Source organism: Periplaneta americana, chromosome 14, assembly GCF_040183065.1.
Source record: "Periplaneta americana isolate PAMFEO1 chromosome 14, P.americana_PAMFEO1_priV1, whole genome shotgun sequence".
Lineage (NCBI taxonomy): Eukaryota > Metazoa > Arthropoda > Insecta > Blattodea > Blattidae > Periplaneta > Periplaneta americana.
Genome location: NC_091130.1, coordinates 91,407,766 through 91,429,663, shown reverse-complemented (window position 1 = coordinate 91,429,663; position 21,898 = coordinate 91,407,766). Strand labels below are relative to the sequence as shown.

The window sequence follows — 21,898 nt, the reverse complement described above, 5'->3', positions numbered from 1 at the left end:
AAGCATGAATATGTGAGTGGACCATAGTTGGGCAACTCAGAATACAACTATGTACCAATGCTTATTAGTTTTTTAATACTTGTAATTAAATAATTTCAAACAGATAGGCTATGTAAATATTTATTTAATATACACTTGCAAGAGTCCAAAGCCAAAATTTCACTTCATCTGGATGAATAGTACTGAATATACAAAGAAAAATGTGAAAAATGTGGACCATAGTTAGGGGAAACTACGGTATCTTAAATACATATAAATGACTTTCGTTCGCAATAATTTTACAATAAGCCTCTTATATTTTCTAAATTAAAAAGGAAAAAAACATTGCATATAGGCCTATATATAATACTACCCTTCCCAGATTAATATACATGATTTGTCCAGTAATGATGTAGGTATCTTCTACTAGTCATGCGCCAATTCATGTTAGTAAAATATTACGATTCTTCTTTTTTATCAAAATATTTATTTGGTTAATTGGGTACAATTGCATGCCGCGCAAGTTAGATTTATATAAAGGTATAATAAATACAATTGCAATGGATATTGCAAGGGCAATAATTTCTTAACACACACATTGTGAATAAACCAGAGAAGAGAGCATCTTAAAATATTCAAAATCATAAAAAAAATTTCGGAGAAAACAATTTTTCCTGCACAAATTGCACCAATGGAAAAATATAAATACCATTCATATTAAATAATTTTTATGGATTCTAAAAAGTTGTTTCTTAATCTAGACGCAGTGGTTTCCAACCGATGTACCCTAGGGTGCCGCGTGATCGGCTAAGGGGTGCCGCGAGATATTGAAAGAAACCAAAAAAAAAAAAAAATTCTGTCTACTTAAGCCTAAAGTCTTGTAAGGTCTTGAAATAAAATACGTCAAATTAATTACTCTCATGCACTACAGATCGATTCTTTTCAATGATTCAATTATATTTGTATCCAGCTCGGGCAGATGGCTTTACATCCAATCCCTGCCGAACATTCCTGATTCAGTATACTAGTATAGACTACTTCAGCTGCTTGTCTATGCGGATGACTTGAATATGTTAGGAGAAAATCCACAAAGGATTAGAGAAAACACGGGGATTTTACTGGAAACAAGTAAACAGATAGGTTTGGAAGTAAATCCCGAAAAGACGAGAATATTGTACGAAATGGAAATATAAAAATTGAAAATTTATCTTTTGTAGAGATGGAGAAGTTCAAATATTTTGGAGCAACAGTAACAAATATAAATGATACTCGGGAGGAAATTAAACATAGAATGCCTGTTATTATTCGGTTGAGAAGCTTTTATCATCCAGTCTGCTGTCAAAAAATCTGAAAGTTAGAATTTATAAAACTGTTATATTACCGGTGTTCTTTATGGTTGTGAAACTTGGACTCTCACTTTGAGAGAGGAACATAGGTTAAGGGTATTTGAGAATAAGGTGCTTAGGAAAATATTTGGGGCTAAGAGGGATGAAGTTACAGGAGAATGGAGAAAGTTGCACAACACAGAACTGCACGCATTGTATTCTTCACCTGACATAACTAGGAACATTAAATCCAGACGTTTGAGATGGGCAGGACATGTAGCACGTATGGGCGAATCCAGAAATGCATATAGAGTGTTAATTGGGGGGTCGGAGGGAAAAAGACCTTTAGGGAGGCCGAGACGTAAATGGGAAGATAATATTAAAATGGATTTGAGGGAGGTGGGATATGATGATAGAGAATGGATTAATTTATCTCAGGATAGGGACCAATGGCGGGCTTATGTGCGGGCGGCAATGAGCCACCGTATTCCTTAAAAGCCAGTAAGTAAGTAAGTAAGTATAGACTACTCGCTTCCTCACGAACATTCCCGAGACTTCGACAGAACAATATATAATAAAATTGTACGAGTTCTGCCGCCGCTTTCAGTTGTTTTCTTTGCGTTGATTCACAGTATTTTGCTATGGATAAGTTCATTGTTAAACGTAAACGCCAAGACAGTGAAAGTGAACAGTCGACTCCTTCGGCTACAGTTTCTCCCAGACCGTCAAATGCAACACATAAAGAAGACAAACGAAAGAAAAGATCATACCTGGACAGTTACTTAGCGTATGAAGGAAAACCCTATCCCTGTGTGTTTAGTTTGTGGCGAAACACTCAGCAATGCGGCTATGGTACCTAGCAAACTGAAGCGGGATCTTAGAACAAAGCATCCTAGTGTGTCACAGAAAAGTGTGATGTGTTTTTCTGAACATAGGTGACACTGCTCTTGAAGACTCGTTTAAAGTAGTAGAACTTATAGCTTAAAAAAAAAACCTCATATTCTTGGAGAGAAAATCATAGTCCCTGCATGTAAAGTTATAGTTTCAACAATTCTTCACGAAGCATCAGCTGATCAAGTTTCGAAAATTCCTTTCTCCAACAATACAATCAGCCGCAGGATATCTCGAGTGTCATGCAGTATCAACGAACAAATCTTGGAGAAAATAAAAACTGACAGAATATTTGATTCCCAAGTAGATGAGAGTATCGATATTGGTGACAAACCGCAAGTGAGAGTGGCGTCGGTGGCTGCTTTTTGGCTTCGACTGAGATAAGAGTATCCTAAGCTAATGAAGAAAGCAATTAACGCACTTCTGCCCTTTTCAACATCCTGTCTATGCGAGCAAGCCTTCTCTCCTATGGTGACAAAATGCAAAGCAACAATTAGACTGAATAACCTTGAGGATGATTTGCATGTTTCATTGTCAAGTGTAAGGCCCATATCACGTATCTGTGCTCTAAGCATCAATCACGAGGTTGATATTAATGATTAATCGAACAAAACTCTATTGATGTATTTTTACTCAGGGATTGTAGTAAAGTTATTTTGTTATGATCAAAGCTCGGAACTTGGGGACTTGTGTCGTGTGCATGAGTAAGGTTACAGGTACAACGTACACAAAGCTCACGCTGCAAGTGCTCAGGGACAGTCGTATGTGCTAAGAAAGTAGCCACAACTAATGACAGGAAGACGGACGAAGAAACTGTTATGTCGAAGCCAATGACATTCAGAGAATTAAAGGTAAACGGTCTGTTTGAGGAATTAGAAAATACGTGTTATTCGAATGGGTATTATAGAAGTTTGAAAATACATTTTTTTTTTTTTTTAATTTTAGATACAGAATTTCGTGGAGAATTCGGAGGAGATACATAATTTTTTTCGAATGGAGAGTTTATATTTTGTAAGTTGTGGCACACACAAACTAGAGGCTGGAAACGGAATTCATTGAAAGGCATTGCAGTCCCTCAAATTGTAGAAAAATCTGCCCATAGCCATGGATCGAGACGTAGAGGGACCTGCCCTAGTAGTGACACACTAATTGAAAACTATTTTCGAGAAAAATTTAGGATATACTTATCTTTCTCAGATACGAGATCAGCTAGCAACTGCTGAAAATCGAACAGAAAACAGTAACAGTGAAAAAATTCAGTATTTTAAGTCTAATACCGAAAAATCTTCGAATGTAGGTAGTCATACACAGTAATAAAATGTACACAGCAGAACAGTAAATTTGATATATTTCTCATGTTTATTTTTATTATATATATGCTATGAAATTACGTGTTTCAACCTACCATAATATTATCAATATGTTGTTGCAGCCAGAAACCACTTTTGTAGCAGACCTGACAGTACCTCCGTGCTGGAAGTGGGAGTTTGTTGACATTGAAGTCCGGTCGCTTAGTCACGCGCAAAGACACAAGTCCCCAAGTTCCGAGCTTTGGTTATGATGTACGTTACTTATTATTTCACCTTTCAATAAATGAATATATTACTCTTCAATTTTTTTTTTAATGCAAGAAGGAGTGCTCCCAGTTATTAATGTTATTCCCAAGGGTGCCGCGAACTTAAAAAGGTTGGGAAACACTGATCTAGACGCAGTGGTTCCCAACCGGTGTGCCCCGGCACCCTAGGGTGCCAGATGATCGCCTAAGGGGTGCCGCGAGATATTGAAAGAAACCAAAAAAAAAAATAATACTGTCTACTTAAGCCTAAAGTCTTGTAAGGTCTTGAAATAAAATACGTCAAATTAATTACTCTCATGCACTACAGATCGATTCTTTTCAATGATTCAATTATATTTGTATCCAGCTCGGGCAGATGGCATTACAGCCAATCCCTGCCGAACATTCCTGATTCAGTATACTAGTATAGACTACTTCAGTTGCTTGTCTACGCGGATGACTTGAATATGTTAGGAGAAAATCCACAAACGATTAGAGAAAACACGGGGATTTTACTAGAAGCAAGTAAAGAGGTAGGTTTGGAAGTAAATTCCGAAAAAACGAGAATATTGTACGAAATGGAAATATAAAAATTGGAAATTTATCTTTTGAAGAGACGGAGAAGTTCAAATATCTTGGAGCAACAGTAACAAATATAAATGATACTCGGGTGGAAATTAAACATAGAATGCCTGTTATTATTCGGTTGAGAAGCTTTTATCATCCAGTCTGCTGTCAAAAAATCTGAAAGTTAGAATTTATAAATCAGTTATATTACCGGTGTTCTTTATGGTTGTGAAACTTGGACTCTCACTTTGAGAGAGGAACATAGGTTAAGGGTATTTGAGAATAAGGTGCTTAGGAAAATATTTGGGGCTAAGAGGGATGAAGTTACAGGAGAATGGAGAAAGTTGCACAACACAGAACTGCACGCATTGTATTCTTCACCTGACATAACTAGGAACATTAAATCCAGATGTTTGAGATGGGCAGGCCATGTAGCACGTATGGCGAATCCAGAAATGCATATAGAGTGTTAATTGGGAGACCGGAGGGAAAAAGACCTTTAGGGAGGCTGAGACGTAAATGGAAAGATAATATTAAAATGGATTTGAGGGAGGTGGGATATGATGATAGAGAATGGATTAATTTATCTCAGGATAGGGACCAATGGCGGGCTTATGTGAGGGCGGCAATGAGCCTCCGGATTCCTTAAAAGCCAGTAAGTAAGTAAGTATAGACTATTCGCTTCCTCACGAACATTCCCGAAACTTCGACAGAACAAACTACAGTATTAGGCCTAGTAATAATAAATCTCTAGGCGAAATTGTTCTGGTAATATTCGCTTTTCTAAAAATAATTGGTGTTAACATGTATAATTAATCATCCTGAAACCGAAAATCGCTTTTTTGAAATTTTTGTTTGTAGGCCTATGTCTGTCTGCCTGTCTGGATGTTTTTTACCATTTTCACGCGATAATGGCTGAACGGATTTTGATGAAAATTGGAACATGAATTAAGTTCGTTGTAACTTAGATTTTAGGCCATATGGCATTCAAAATACTTTATTTAAAAGGGGGGTTATAAGGGGGCCTGAATTAAATAAACCGAAATATCTCGCTTATTATTGATATTTGTGAAAAATGTTACATAACAAAAGTTTCTTTAAAAATGGTTTCCGATATGTTTTATTCCAGGCAAAATTTTGATATGACTGATATTTAAGTCTGTCTGTCTGTGTATCTGTCTGGATGTTTGTTACCTTTTTACGCGATAATGGCTGACCGGATTTCGATGAAAATTGGAATATAAATTAAGTTCGTTGTAACTTAGATTTTAGGCTATATGGCATTCAATATACTTTAATTAAAAGGGGGTTATAAGGGAGCCTGAATTAAATAAACCGAAATATCTAGCTTATTATTAATTTTTGTGAAAAATATTATATAACAAAAGTTTCTTTAAAATGATTTCCGATAAGTTTTATTCCGGGAACAATTGTGATAGGACTGATATTTAAGGATATACAAAAGTTTCAAAATAACAATACAATACATTTCCAACGCCGCCTCAGATTATAGTGTAGTTGTTCTATGTGCAAAATATTAAATTTTTTAGTAGGAAGAAAAACAAAATCTATTCATTCTATGGCAGTAGTGCATAGGAGATTGTGAATTCTTACATTTTCGAAAGAAAGAAGTATAGTATATACTGTATATAGTAGATTGTACTATTTGCTGCATCACTATTTAAGTTATTTAATAGAGCAAAAATCTGAAAATCGATATGTGACATAGGAGTTATTGCAGGAACGACGACGATGGCTACAATGAAATCAAAACAAATGACTCCGTCTATTTAAGGCGGCCTTGACGTTTATCAGTATTAATATACAGAGAATATTTTGTGTGTTTGTATGAAGTAACCTCAGAAGCTAATTAACCTTCACTATTTGAAATTTGTAGTTTCTCTAGATGGATGTAATGCTACAAATGAGGACTGAGGTAAGACGAAAAGAAATCTGTACGCACAGAAAACTTGATATTCTGTCGAAATATTGTGTAACTTGATTATTGCAACTTTATTTGGTCCACATAAAATACTATAATTTTATACTTACATTCATTTTACCATAGAGAGTTATTTTAAAAGGTGTCATGAAATTGCGTTCCTGCGCTCATAATTTACCCATATTCCTTTCCTGTGTTTCTTAAAATAATATTTATGTAGGGTATCTCATTTTTTTTTGTTTGCATAAACAATTATATACAACCGAGCGAGTTGGCTCAGGCGGTAGCATTTGAGACATGCATTCGGGGGTCCCGGGTTCAAAACCCCGTGGCCGACCGATCTGACTGGGGTTTTTCATGATTTCCCTTAGTCGTAAAGGCAAATGCCGGATTGGAAAGGTACATGCCATTATTCATCACCGCCTCAATTACCAATACCAAAAACATTAATCAAAGTCTATAATCAGTTACATGAACACAAGCCATCTACAACACACAATAGAAACAGGAACTCAACAAGAGTAAAAACGGCCTGCTGATATACCCACACATTCTAAACACGCGACATGACCACAGATGTTAAGGCGTGAATAAAATAAACTTAACAAATAAAAAAAAAAGGTGTACAATAAGGTAAACATAAAAATGATCTTCGTACGCAATCAACTCTATTAATTTGGAGTGATTTATTAAAGGATGCATTCAAGACTAATTTAGAAAAATGTTAAACGAATTATCTTTGCAACACATGAGTGGTCTCTGGACCAAAATGATAGCATTTTAATTGTTTAAATAGAATTTAAATTAAGTAGCATATTAAACGATTTATTCTTCTATCAAACACGAATGTTCCCTGGACCCAATGTTCTATTTTAATTATGTAATTACTTTATATTTATTTCTAATAAGTGCAGCGGAGCGCCCGGTTACAGTTAGTATATAATAAAATCGTACGAGTTCTGCCGCCGCTTTCAATTGTTTTCTTTGCGTTGATTCACAGTGTTTTGCTATGGATAAGTTCATTGTTAAACGTAAACGCCAAGACAGTGAAAGTGAACAGTCGGCTCCTTCGGCTACAGTTTCTCCCAGACCGTCAAATGCAACACATAAAGAAGACAAACGAAAGAAAAGATCATACCTGGACAGTTACTTAGCGTATGGAGGAAAACCCTATCCCTGTGTGTTTAGTTTGTGGCGAAACACTCGGCAATGAGGCTATGGTACCTAGCAAACTGAAGCGGGATCTTAGAACAAAGCATCCTAGTGTGTCACAGGAAAGTGTGATGTGTTTTTCTGAACATAGCTGACACTGCTCTTGAAGACTCAAATCCTTTAGTATTAACTCATTTTCTACCAACGATTCACATTTTTCTGCATTTAGAATTACATCGAACATGAATTTACAAGAGTATACAAGTGACTTTTCTTTGTACAATATGAGAATCATTAATGTGCTAATAAAATTTATAGATTCATCTCTGTTATCAGTTATTAGAGACGGAAAACAGTTTTCACAAATACTATATAGATTTTGTTTTATCTTGAACAAAGTTGATCCCAACAAATAGTAAAGAGCTTGTTGTTCACTCAAGTCAATATTTCTATTTTCAGTTAAATTACAATTTAGCCTAATATATCAGTTTTCTTTTGCTCACATTCATCTTCACTAGACCTTTCTGTTTCGGGTGAGTTACATCTGTACTTAGAAACTCAGCTAATTGTTCAGAATCGCAAACTGCGTAATTTCAATGCTTAGTTTTTTGAGAAAAACTAAGAAATCGTAATGCTATTTTGAATTCTTTTGCATTCGAGATTGAGTTTATGTAACGGACAGTAGAAAATAAATTTTCTAACGCATCCTGCGTGCGTCTATCTAGCATAAGATTTTTGAAGTTCGCTTTATTAAGACGATTTTCTTGAAAATCAAGAACTGTTTTTGTTACCAATATTATACCAGTTTGGAATGGTTTCCAACATCCGCTTTTGCCCACCTTGATATTTTTAACTATAAATATTATATCATTAGTACTTACGGCTTTTAAGGAACACAGAGGTTCATTGCCGCCCTCACATAAGTCCGCCGTCGGTCCCTATCCTGTGCAAGATTAATCCAGTCTCTATCTTCACATCCTACCTCCCTCAAATCCATTTTAATATTATCCTCCCATCTACGTCTCGGTCTTTCAAAGGCCTTTTCCCCTCCGATCTTCCAACTAGCATTCTATATGTATTTATGGATTCGCCTATACGTGCTACATGCTCTGTCCATCTCAAACGTCTGCATTTAATGTTTCTAATTATGTCAGGTGAAGAATACAATGAGTGCAGTTCTGCGTTGTATAACTTTCTCCATTCTCCTGTAACTTCATCCCCCTTAGTCCCAAATATTTACCTAATTACCTTATTGCCAAACACTCTTAATCTCTGTTCCTCTCTCAAAGTGAGAGTCCAAGTTTCACAACCATACAGAACAACCGGTAATATGTTTTATAAATCCTAACTTTCAGATTTTTTGATAGCAGACTAGATGACAAAATCTTCTCAACCGAATAATAACAAGCATTTCCCATATTTGTTCCACTTTAAATTTCCTCCCGAGTGTCATTTATATTACTGATTTTGTTACTGATGTTCAAAGATATATGAATTTTTCTACCTCTTCGAAGGATAAATTTCAAATTTTTATATTTCCATTTCGTATAATATTCTGGTCACGAGACATAATCATATACTTTGTCTTTTCGGGATTTACTTCCAAACCTACAGCTTTACTTGCTTCAAGTAAAATTCCCGTGTTTTCCCTAATAGTTTGTGGATTTTCTCCTAACATATTGTATTCGTGTCATCCGCATAGACAAGAAGATGTAACCCGTTCAATTCCAGCTCTCTGTTATCCTGAATTTTCCTAATGGCATATTCTAGAGCAAAGTTGAGAAGTAAAGGTGATAGTGCATCTCCTTGCTTTAGCCCGCAGTGAAAATATTATGTCGTTGAGAAAATTAATCATTGAAGTATATTCCTCCTCTTGTTTGTGACTTAATGCTAAGTTTGTACAACGACAATTGATTACACATTGATTAACTCCACAACAACACGGCATTCTTCAAGATAACAATGGAATATCACACTAGAAACCTGTGTTCCTACCAACGAGTTAGAAAGAGAAAGATATAGAGTGGTCATTGCGCCGCCATGTTTGAAGAAAATTGAACGACCGTCCGCCATGAACTTATAATAAGTGACATTAGAATCGTCAGCTGTCAAAATTTCGTTTGCATAAATCAGTTAAGTTAAACTGAAGTGGAAAAACCTAGTATTTCATCAAATACATACTAGGAACTTAATCTAAACTTATGTACGCTAAATTTAAAACACTTGAGCTATACCTAGAAGGAATGCTTAAAAGAATAACCTAAGCAAAATTGTCATGTAGTATGACAAGACATCCTAGCAAATATACTGAAGAAAATGTTAATATTCCTAGGTTCTTTTAAATGCGACCTGCAAGATTGCCTATAAATTGAGCGAGTATGATTCGGATGATTTTATTAAATTGTTTTCCCAGTCTCTACACGTTGAAAAACTATTTATTATACCATAAGATATAGAATGAAAGTAGGCCCTAACTGTAGTAAACAACATTTACCTCCAAGCGTGTAACTTGGGTAAAACATGACCAAACACGCTTTCATTTTTTTTTGTTACAGTAGAGTATAATTATCGAAATGTGAATGTGAGGCCAACAGCCGACTGGTCTGTCTGCCTTTCAAGGGCTGTGGCATCACAGATTATTATTAGTGTATAATTAAGCACTCACGTACAATAATGGGGTAAGTAGTTACGAAATATATTCATACTTACCCCATTATTGCACGTGGGTGCTCAATTCTGTTCTTTCATGTCTTTCCAGTCCAAATACTAACAACAATGCGGCGACCTACTCCAGAATTTTGCGTTATTTTGGATGCGAGTGTCGAAATAAAATTTTAATATTTCATTGCTATTACTGGGTTTGAAACGGAATTGTAATGGTTTTATCCGTATTTAGTTTAACTTTATTACTAGTGAACCATTTATTTGATTAATCGTGTGTCTTCGAAATAGGCCTACTTTTCATAAGCTACAGCTCATCGTCTTCTTCTATAAGCAGTAAGGACAGAAGGAGCAGAAATAAAGGATGCCGGTGTCGAAATACAATTTTAATATTGTATTGCTATTTGTTTTTCACTGGGTCTGAAACGGAATTGTAGTGGTTTTATCCGTATTTAGTTTAAGTACATTATCAGTGAACCATTTATTTTGTTTATGCCGGGAATTGTTTACACATTTATGCATGAAAAAGAAATGCTGCTAATTAACAAAACTATGGACTTAACTTCATAAAATTTACATGAAATATGATATATCAGTTGTCTTTTTCCTTTTGACATTGCAGTTATATGCAGCACATACAACAGGCATGTTTTTTCTTTGTTTGTTTGTTTTTTTTTTTTTTTTGTAGTTCTTACCTCCATTATACAACATTGTAAGCAGACGAATTTTTACAAAGGCGGGCGCTTAGTTCATATCTGCCGTGTTTCGCGGTGGCACCGCAAAGAGGGCTGTACAGGACGACATGGCCACTCTATATTCTTCTCTTTCTAACTCGTTGGTTCCTACGCAAGTCTTGCTTTGTATTGAGTCCCCGCAGGAGTAAATATGGCCGCTGCGCCGGCATTTGTCGGATCAAAAGAATGCGGTACTCTCCAATATACACTGCTCTGGTTCACATGTTCACTTGTGCCATTTTTGCGCGAAGCACATGTCACTAATCCATCCCCTCATCACTCCCTACCTATTCTTGTCACTGATTGGTGCTACCTTGTAACTACTGCTACTGCTACTACACTTCCACCGTATATAGCCCATACCACAGAACGTTAAGCTCCGCCCACGACCCCTTTCCACTTTTTCCCTACAAGCTCACCACACACTCTACGTGATAGGCTAGTGTTGTGTCGAATGCACATTTCATGTGGGTGGAGATAACTTCCCCTACTGGCGTTCGCCGTATTACGTTTTCGCCGAAAGTCCATATGATAGAACGTCCGTTAGGTCAAAATGTCCACAGTGTCAAACGTCCATAATGTCCAAGTTCAAAGGAAAATTCTGCTTGAATAGAACACAAATTTCATTCGTAACTCGTACAAATAAGTTATTACTCATCAGGAACCGGAGGCCCACTTTTAAGATGGTAACTAATACTTTTAAGATTTAAGAGAATTTCTCCTTTTTCTTTGTACCTGTTGCAGTTTCTCACAATCTGGAGAATTTGTCTTTGATTCGTCAAATAAGTTTCATTCTCGGCTCTTTAATTTGTGTATGTCTCACTCTTGCTTGCAATATTTGTGTCCAAATTCCAATTTATTCGTGTTTTAGGTACTGTATAAGTCGCCAAATGGATGGATGTACAGCCATCACGCGTTGAAGAAGATTGTGCCAGTATTCTACAGCGTTTTTTGTGTTCTTCATGCCTTTCAGGCTTGGGAGGTTCATGTTCCTGTATCGCCAATATATTTTTGTCCTATCTCTATTAAAGTCATGATGTTGGTACAGGTATCCACGAAAAGAAAGAAGTGGCTTGCCCTTCTGTGATGGCACTAACTGAGGATTTCGTTCCGTCTTTAAAAAATTCAGTTCTGATTAGTTCTGCATTTTAAAATTTTTACATAGGTTACTATAACTACCATGAACAATGGACATAGTGTACATTATAGAGCTATGGATATTATGACTCTGGACATCAGAGTGAAGTGGACATTATACTGCTATGGACATTTTGACTCTGGACGATTTAACATGGACATTTTCAACGTGGACATTATTCCATGAACATTTTGACGTATGGACATTATAATCCTGGACTTTGTCTGGTAACCGTTACTACTACTACTACTACTACTACTACTACTACTACTACTACTACTGCTGCTGCTGCTGCTGCGAGGTAGCGGATTGATGAGGGGATAGATTAATGACATGTGCTTCGCGTAAAAATGACGCAAGTGAATGTGAGTTCCATTATCTCTTTGGTACACGAGCATTTCCGTATCTCAAATCACTAATTCACTGTTATTAACTTCAGAGACAAACCACAAGATATAGTTTTTTATACAATTGAAAACTGAACATAAAAAGGCTGTAAGTGTTAAAGAGAAAACCCCTAGAAAACGGGGCTTTCTTCTGCAACTAGTAGCCTAATGTGATATCATACATTTTGCACATCTATGGGAGAAGTCAATTTCCAAGTGAAAGTCATCCTCGTTACTCACTGGATTGAGTCAGGGACATAGAATCTATTTTGGAAAATCAATTTTCAAAGATATTGTCACTTACCGGTAGTCTTTTTTTTCATGTCCAGTCTTCAATTTCTTTAAATGCAATAGTGAATTTTACTTTTAAACGCCAAATAACTATCCTAGGAGTGTTTAGATCATTATAAACAGGCTGAAATAGGTATAGGATAATTATAATATTAAAATGAAGTAAACACAGCATTATTCTGATTAAAAAAGACGTTTTAAATAAAGAAACTTTTCGCATGTCTCACAAGCAAACATTATGATGGGAGCAGATAAAAATGTTATTTTTTTTCTTCCACCATGTTAATAATGTCAAAAGAATTGTTTATACAAATTTTGGCCACTCGACCGCAATTACGAGGGACGTAAAAAATAAGTTCCCCAGGGGCGTTAACAGAAAGAAAACACAATTTCATTGGCAAAATTTATTGAAATAGACATAGCAATTCTTGAGCTATTTTTAAACATATTCTCCACCAGAATTGAGATATTTGTCGTATCGTAGGATCGACAAAGAGGTGCAGACGGCTGTCAAACACTGGTTCCGATCCCAGTCGGCTGACTTTTACGACATAAGGATACAAAAATTAATCCCATGGTATGACAAATGTCTCAGTTTCAGTAGGGGGACATGGTGACAAATAGCAATTGTTTATCTGTTGTTGTATCTCTTCCAATAAATCTTTCCAAGAAATTGTGCTTTTTTTTCTGTAAAAGACCCCGGGGAAAATCACTTTCTGGACTGCCTCGTAATTGCGGTCGAGCGGCCAAAATTTGTATAAGCACTTCTTTTGACATTACTAACATGGTTGAAGAAAAAAATTTAAATTTTTATCTGCCCCCATCAAAATGTTTGCTTGTCAGTTTTCATTCTATTTGAACTTATACTAGTACGTACCTTAATGCTAATATATCAATTAATTTTAAGTGTATGGGTCATTTGCAGAATTTGTATAACAATGACGTCCATCAATTCATACCCTTCCTATTATTTCATTTATAATGATAGAATTATAAATTCCTAACGGTGAGTAGTTTCAATACTAATGTAGTGAACGTGACAATATTTCACGAGAATAAAATAAAATTCTCATAACAGCTAAAATGCCGTGTCCATACTAGTTAAGTATTTAAAATGAAGTAAGATTATGTTCAGATAAAGGTTTGTTTAATAATGTAATTGAGAAAGAAGTTAAAGAAACATTTGATATTTGCAAAATTTCTTTACTTATGTCGCAGTTTATATTTCCTTAAATATGATTACATAATTACTCTAGTCCAGTAAATCAGTCAGGTCTGTTACACCATTCTGTTCCTATGCATATACAGTTGGAAAAAAAATCCCACAGACATCAGCACAAGTCAGGATGATGCACAAAGAGCCATCTTGATTGTACTGCTATGTTCACCCATTTTTATTTGGCGAGTTTATGTGTAATACTCTTGCTTTGTGTTTTAATCTAAGCATGCATTTTTACTCTGTCAGATCTGTTTGTGTTGTGTTTTCCACAAATAACAACATATAAAGTCAAGATAAAGAGGACATAATAGTACACGTGTGCAGTAGTTAAATTGATAATTTAATTGTTAATTTTTTCTAATTATCTATCATGAAAGAAACAAAGGCTCAAATATCTTCGCCTTAAGGGCAATCTACTAAGATAACTGTTACTGAAATAATGGTTTGCTGTTAGTTACGCTACTGAAGAAGTTATGATCGTCATATTAAGTAACAGATCTGATATTAAGATATTTAAAATCTTTGTTTATTTTTGATCAGAAGTTTATTCTGTTACTGTTCTAGGACCTATGCACTATTTAAAAAATATCTGATATAGAAAATAAAGAAATTATATTTCTATAAAAGATTCACTGTCTTGTCTTGTAACACACCTGACATTTAGCCGTACCATCAAAGATTCATTGATACTTGTAGAGAATGCTGTAAAGCAAGGTGAGTGTACAGTGGCTGATTGCTATGGCGAGTGTACAGTGGCTGATTGCTATGGCAGAGACATTGGCTGCGTTCAGCGGGGACAGCGCTGAGGTAGCGCTGAAATAGCGACAGCACTGAACACCTTGCTGGCCGACAGCGCTGAAATAGCTAGCGCCATTTTTAGTAGCAAATTGTTTTTCGCTGCAAGCCTGCTGCTAGCCAGCGAAAGTGGAGGGGGTAGGCAACAACCAATGGTATCATATATTCCGGAGTAAACGGAACAAAGCAGCGTGTTTTTTTGTAAACAAAGCGGACATTTTGCAATGGTCGTTCAGGACCTCACAGCTGCTGTAACTCAGCAAAAATGAATAGCTGAATTAGCGCTGAAATAGCGACACCACTGAATGCCTTGCTGGCCGACAGCGCTGAAATAGCGGGCGCCATTTTTCGTAGCAAATTTTTTTTCGCTGCAAGCCTGCTGCTAGCCAGCGAAAGTGGAGGGGGTAGGCAACAACCAATGGTATCATATATTCCGGAGTAGACTGAACAATAGCAGCGTGTTTCTTTGTAAACACAGCGGACATTTTGCAATGGTCGTTAAGGACCTCACATCTGCTGTAACTCAGCAAAAATGAATAGCTGAATTAGCGCTGTCCCGGCTGAACGCAGCCAATGTACATGCAGAATATGCACTAAATAATACTTTTAATTTTGACATTCTCAATCGTCCATTTGCTATACAAATTCTGCAAATGACCCATATATGTATAGGCCTATATGCCGACACAAATTTAATCATAACATAAATTTTACTTCTTCTCCAGATAACTGTATTGGAATTCAAGAACAATAAAAATCTAAATATGGAATCCGGTAACGCACTGTCATATAAACCAGGACAAATAATAGAGATTCTCTGGTATGATATTGCAACACATCAATGGTCTCGAATAAGAGAATCTTTCTTCAGATTTGTTAATATAGGTAAGTCTACTGTGATCAATCAATAGATAGATAGGAAACAAATTACAATAATTAATTTTACGTCGATGTATGCATTAAAATCCATACCCAGTCATTTTTGTTTTTGTTATCAATTGAGTTGTATTGCTGTAGCCATCTTTTTCAGGAAAGGCCATATCGCCACACACTGCAACCAACACACAGCTAGCAAATGATGAATATTGATGGCTATTGGCTATCAATGAACTCCATGCGGACTGATATTGCATTAAAGAATTCTCAACTTATCGAATCTTCCCTGTCACTTCCCTCACCTTTACCACGATTTGTCAGAGCAGATACCCTTGGCAACGAGCTAGAATAAAGCCTACAGACAGTGGCAGCTCGTGGGTATTGAATTCAGGGGTGCTACATACAAAAATAAACGATGCAACTTACCTTATTTAAATATTAGTTCCATGCGCCTTGTCTTGTAGATTGCAAACTTTTGAATCATCTTCTTATTAAAATCCGATGTGTCGGTTAACTTAGTCTTTACAATGGAAAACATAGCTAATGCGGTCAGTCTCTCTTCTTTCGTCGTATTTCTAAGATACGATTTTACTCTCTCCAAACACGAAAAGCAACGTTCTGGTTCGGAAGTTGTCATTAGTATGGTGATAGCTATGCTTAGTAGTATCACAACTTCTAAAAATGAGGCCTGCAACTTCTCAGATAGAAGAAACTGCAAGAGCTTGACTGCGTCACTGATGTTTCTGAATTCTTGTCTCTGATACAACACAGTGAGTTCCGTTTTTAGTTTGTCTTTATCGAACATTAGAAAAAGCTTCACACATACATTTAGGTCATTTTCAGGAAATGAGCTTTTGTAGCATTCAAATTTTTCTTGACACAGAAGAGAAGATAATATCAGATGTTCTATGAATTGGACTCGGGTGTTATCTTGTGTGATAATGAGCTCACACACTTCCTTGGCTGCCGCAACGCTTGTCTGAATCCCTTCGACCTTACGACGTCATTTAGGGTTTTCATTTGTACAGATCTCGCTGCTCAACTGTGCACTGTTCCGTATTGTCTGTATGGCATTAACAACGCTTGATATGCAGAGTCGGCCTCGGTAGCATAGTCGGTTGCGGTTTCGATCCCGGCCCAGGTCGATGGCATTTAAGTGTGTTTAAATGAGACAGGCTTATGTCAGTAGATTTACTGGCATTTAAAAGAATTTTGCGGGACAAAATTCCGGCATACCGGCGACGCTGATATTACCCCTGCAGTTGCGAATGTCGTTAAATAAACGATAATTTAATTTTTTATATGCAAATTTGAATCTTAGAAATATCTAACTGGCGATGTTATATTGGACGTATAATATATCTACATGACACATCAATAAGTGAAAAAAAAAAAAAAAAAAAAAAAAAAAACTGAGCCAGAAATTGAATTCAGGATCTTCAAGAGCACGCACCAAGGCGCTTGCCTCATTTATTCTGATATTGTTAGATGTTTCAGATTCCATTATGGTTTGAAAAGATTCTAGCAATGGCTCCTTCTTCTCATGAACAACATTTACTGCTCTCATTTCATAACTCCATCTTGTTGGCCCAGCTGATGGAATTGTCTTTGAAACACATTAATCTAATACAGACTGTATGGAGATCTAGAGAAGAAAGCAGGGATACTGGATAAATAAGCAAAAAAATATGCGAGCCTTTGTATTTTGTTTAGCGGCTCTTTCCATTATGAGATTCAACTGATGGACACTTAATTCCACATTCCTTCTGAACTGAATAGACTGTAAATATTGTACAGAATTAAACATTGTTGCACTTGTTATACTCACAACATTAAAGAAAATGTATTAAAACTGCGAGCTACCGACAAGCTGCTGCGAATTTTGCAGCTCCTGGAAACTCTGGATTCACGGCCAGGGGCAGCAGGGGGGAGGGGTAAAACCAACGCGCAAAGCATCCGAGACGAGACTGGCAGCTCCAGGGGAGGAAGTGGCTTCACCCATAGTCCTTGTCTCTGGCTACGTTCTGGCAGAACCAGGGGAGAAAGTGATTTCATTAACGATTGCGTGCATGCCAATGAGAGCGAAATTTTAAAATATTCGAGCCGCTAAATAGAGACTGTATAACAAATGTATTTCACAACATAAAACTAGACAAGAGCCACAAATGTCTGGGGGTGCTGCAGCTCCGCAGCCCCTCTTCGAAAGCCGCCCCTGCTATTTTTGTTATCAATTGAGTTGTATTGCTGTAGCCATCTTTTTCAGTAAAGGCCATATCGCCACACACTGCAACCAACACACAGCTAGCAAATGATGAATATTGATGGCTATTGGCTATCAATGAACTCCATGCGGACTGACATTGCATTAAAGAATTGTCCACTTATCGAATCTTCCCTGTCACTTCCCTCATCTTTACCACGATTTGTCAGAGCAGATACCCTTGGCAACGAGCTAGAATAAAGCCTACAGAGTAGGTCAGAAGTCATAATCGGATATTTTATGTATTAGTTTATTAAATAACAGCTATACCCGTGTGCTTCGCTGCACTTGTTACACATAAATATAAAGTAGGCTAATTACTTAATTAAAATAGGAATTTGGTCCATGGAACATTCGTGTTTCGTAGAAGGATAAATCGTTTAATATGTTACTTAATTGAAATTGTATTTAAATAATTAAAATACGGTCATTTTGGTCCACAGAGCACTCATTTAGTGCAAGGATAATTCCTTTAAGATATTACTTAATTGTTATTATATGCAAATAATTAAAATAGGATCATTTGGTTCAGCGAACATCCGTTTTTGGTGCAAAGATAATTCGTTTAACATTTTTCTAAATTAGTCTTGAATGCATCCTTTAGTAAATCACTCCAAATTAATGTCAATATAGAGTGAATTGTGTACAAAGATAACTTTTTATGTTGGCCTCACTGTGCATTTTTCTTTGTTAAGTTTATTTATACACGCTTTAACATCTGTGGTCATGTCGCGTGTTTAGAATGTGTGAGTATACCCTATACCAGTAGGCCGTTTTTACTCTTGTTGAGTTCCTGTTTCTATTGTGTTGCACATGGCTTGTGTTCATGTAACTGATTATAGATTTTGATTAATGTTTATCGTGTTGGAATTGAGTCAGTGATGAACCATGGCATGTAAATTTCCAATCTGGCATTTGCCTTTATGACTAAGGGAAACCATGAAAAACCTCAGTTAGACTGATGGACCACAGAGTTAAACTGTCCTCTGATTGAGGACAGTGTGGTCGATGTATGCAATGGAGGGGAAAATAACTGGTCACACTACCCCATTATCTTCTGGCCTAGTTGCCTCATAAGTGTGCCTTCTTGATATCACTTGTGAGTTTCAGACCTGTTTTCGGACAGTTGACTGAACAACAGAGTTTGAACGCGTGACCTCCCGAATGCGAGTCTGAAAGTCTACCGTCTAAGCCAACTTGCTCGGCTCTACATCATTATTTATATAAATAAAAAATGAAATAAGTGTGATACATAAAAACAGGAAAAGAATATGGGTAAATTATGAGCGCAGGAATGCCTTTTCGTGACACTTTTTAAAATAATTCAGCTCCAGTGAGCTCAATGGTAAAATACTAATTTTTACTCCATATGTGCTGTATTTTTGATCAGGGGCGGCTCGTCCATAAGAGCTGCGGGGCTGCAGCACACTCTGCTTTGACAGGAAAATAAAAATAATATTTATTTTAATTTTTAGAAGAATTGTTACAGCTTTTATTGGTAAATTGCTTTATGTTTCATCTGGCCGGGAATATGCGCTATTATCTTATGCATAATCTTTTTTCGCGTCCACTGTATTGGAATTGACGCTGCATTCAAAGTCGTCCTGGGATCTGCAGGGTGGTCAGCTCATAGAGAGTGTGTCTTGCGCGGCCAGGGGGTAGAGAGGTGAAGGGAAGCAGAGGGAAACTGCCGCTGTTTAAAACCCATATCTCGCTGCAGCGGCTTGAAGAGCCAGGCCACAAGGGATCTTTCCTCTCCTCCCACACCGCTATTGTAATGCTGCGTCAAATGAATTCTCTATTCCCTTGAAACTTAATGACAAAATTTTTATTTTCTCTTCACATACTTATTGTTGTAGAATCTTATCGAGTTAATATAACGAAATCAATATTCTCTTTAGCCTTATTATTACGTATATATCCAGCCTCCAGCAGAACCTAATATTTGCCTTAACTCAAAATGATTGCACGAGTAGAATCCTTTTGATATAGCACGTAAAATACGAAAGAGACTTCTTTTCCAGTTTTAGAAAATTGTTGACCATCAGTATATCTGAGTGTTGCTTTGGTGTGACGTCTTAATACCGTAACTTAACCAGTGCAAATTTGTAAGCATGAGTGTGCGTGAATTATGAAATATCAATTTTATTTTTCTCAACTTTCCCTTGCGGAGAAGAATGATGTAATGAAGTGAAATTAAAGGGTCGTCCGTTACCCGACTTAAATCTTACTTAAGCTTCATCCAGCCGAAATAGTGCATATATGTAAGGAAGTATAACAATGAAATTTACGCTAAGCATTTGTGGTTATGTGGATGTGAACAAAAAAAAAAATCTGTATTTTGTTTTCCTTTCCTCCTCTTCGGTGGTGATGTTGCATGGACTAGGAGTGGTGTGACAGATTTAGGACATTTGCCCCTAAAAAGCAAAATGTACGAATCTTCGCAGTCTCACGTGAAAAATATTGTTTCATTGGCTATGTTACGCAACTCAAACATTTTCAAACATAATCAAGAAGTGAGATAAAATCGTGAAATTATTTAAAAAAAAATTGATTGTATCAAATTTTGTGGCCAATATGAACTTCCCCTTAGGGGACATGATGAAAAAACGATTCGAAGAACCCTGATGTGTTTCGTAGGTTGCTACAGTTCGTGAGTAATCTAAACGAGCCTCTGAAAAATCATTTGGAACATGCCACTGTTTAAGGTTATTCTAAGACAATTCAGAATGAACTGGTAGATTGTAAGTTGAGTATCTGCCGGTCTGAAATTCAGACTGAAATCGATGGTATTAGTTTTTCTTAGGGAGTAGCAAATGGTCCCACAGACATCTCCCAACTAAGTCAGGAAGTTTTGGTTTTTCGATATGTAGTGCATTTATTTTTGTCCTATACGTTATTAGTAATGATATCAAGAAGTGAGATTTGGATGTACCGAAATCTACTGCAGCTCTCCCAATCCACAAGTTCACGAGCCGCCACTGTTTTTGATCCAGTAAAATTCTCATCTATATGACAAAACTCTTAAAAATACTGTTATGTTCTGTGGGCAAAAAGAAACTGAAGTGTATAAAATTTGAGTATTTTGTGTGTACCAACTAAAGTTTTGCGGCCGGGTAGCTCAGTTGGTACAGCAGCTGGCTACGGACTGGAAGGTCCGGGGTTCGATCCCAGGTGGTGACAGGATTTTTTCTCGTTGCCAAACTTCAAGAACGGCCCCGAGGTTCACTCAGCCTCCTATAAAATTGAGTACCGGGTCTTTCCCGGGGGTAAAAGGCGGTCAGAGCGTGGTGCCGACCACACCACCTCATTCTAGTGCCGAGGTCATGGAAAGCATGGGGCTCTACCACCATGCCCCCCAAGTGCCTTCATGGCATGTTACGGGGATACCTTTACCTTTTTACCTTTACCAACTAAAGTTTAAATAATCCAGTAATAGAATACTGCGGCAGAGTATAAAGTTTTCTGTGCGTAAGGATCTATTTTAATCTTGCCTCATTCCTCGATTCACTCAGAAGTTACCGTAATGGCATGTAGCATTACAGCCATCTAGAGAAGCTATACTTTCAAATACTGAAGGAATTATCCAAATCGGTTGACTAGCTTCTGAAATTATTTCATACAAACACACAAACATTCTCTGTATATTAATATTGATAAACATTTATACATTTATATATTTCCATCGTAGAAAACAATTATATCCGTATAAAAATAGTGTTAAATGGATAATATTCTTCGTTTGATGTGTGCAAGGCCGCTTTAAATAGACGCAGTCCTTTATTTTTATTTCATTATAGCCTATTAGTCTCAGGGGCGATGATAAAACGTATTGTTATTTTAAAACTCGTGTGTCTCATTGAATATCAGTCCTATCAACATTTTTCATGGAATAAAGCATATCGGAATCCGTTTCTAAAGAAAGTTTTGTTATGTAACATTTTTCATGAAAATCAATAATAAGAGAGATATTTCAATTTAAATTATTCAGTTCCTTTATAACTCTCTTTTAAATAAAGTATTTTGATTGCCATATAGTCTAAAATCTAAGTTAGAATGAACTTAATTTTCATAGAAATCGGTTCAGGTATTATCGGGTGAAAAGGTAACAACCGTCTAGACAGACA

The 21,898-nt window shown here is 36.6% G+C and overlaps 1 protein-coding gene across 1 annotated transcript in view; it reads left to right on the top strand.

The window, feature by feature from the left end:
- LOC138713015 (uncharacterized) overlaps positions 1-21,898 on the top strand; it is a 344,765-nt gene that overhangs the window by 280,740 nt on the left and 42,127 nt on the right. Inside the window, exon 6 of the mRNA XM_069844698.1 lies at positions 15,361-15,520. Within this exon, the coding sequence (XP_069700799.1) occupies positions 15,361-15,520 (160 nt within the window). The remainder of the gene's footprint in view (positions 1-15,360; positions 15,521-21,898) is intronic.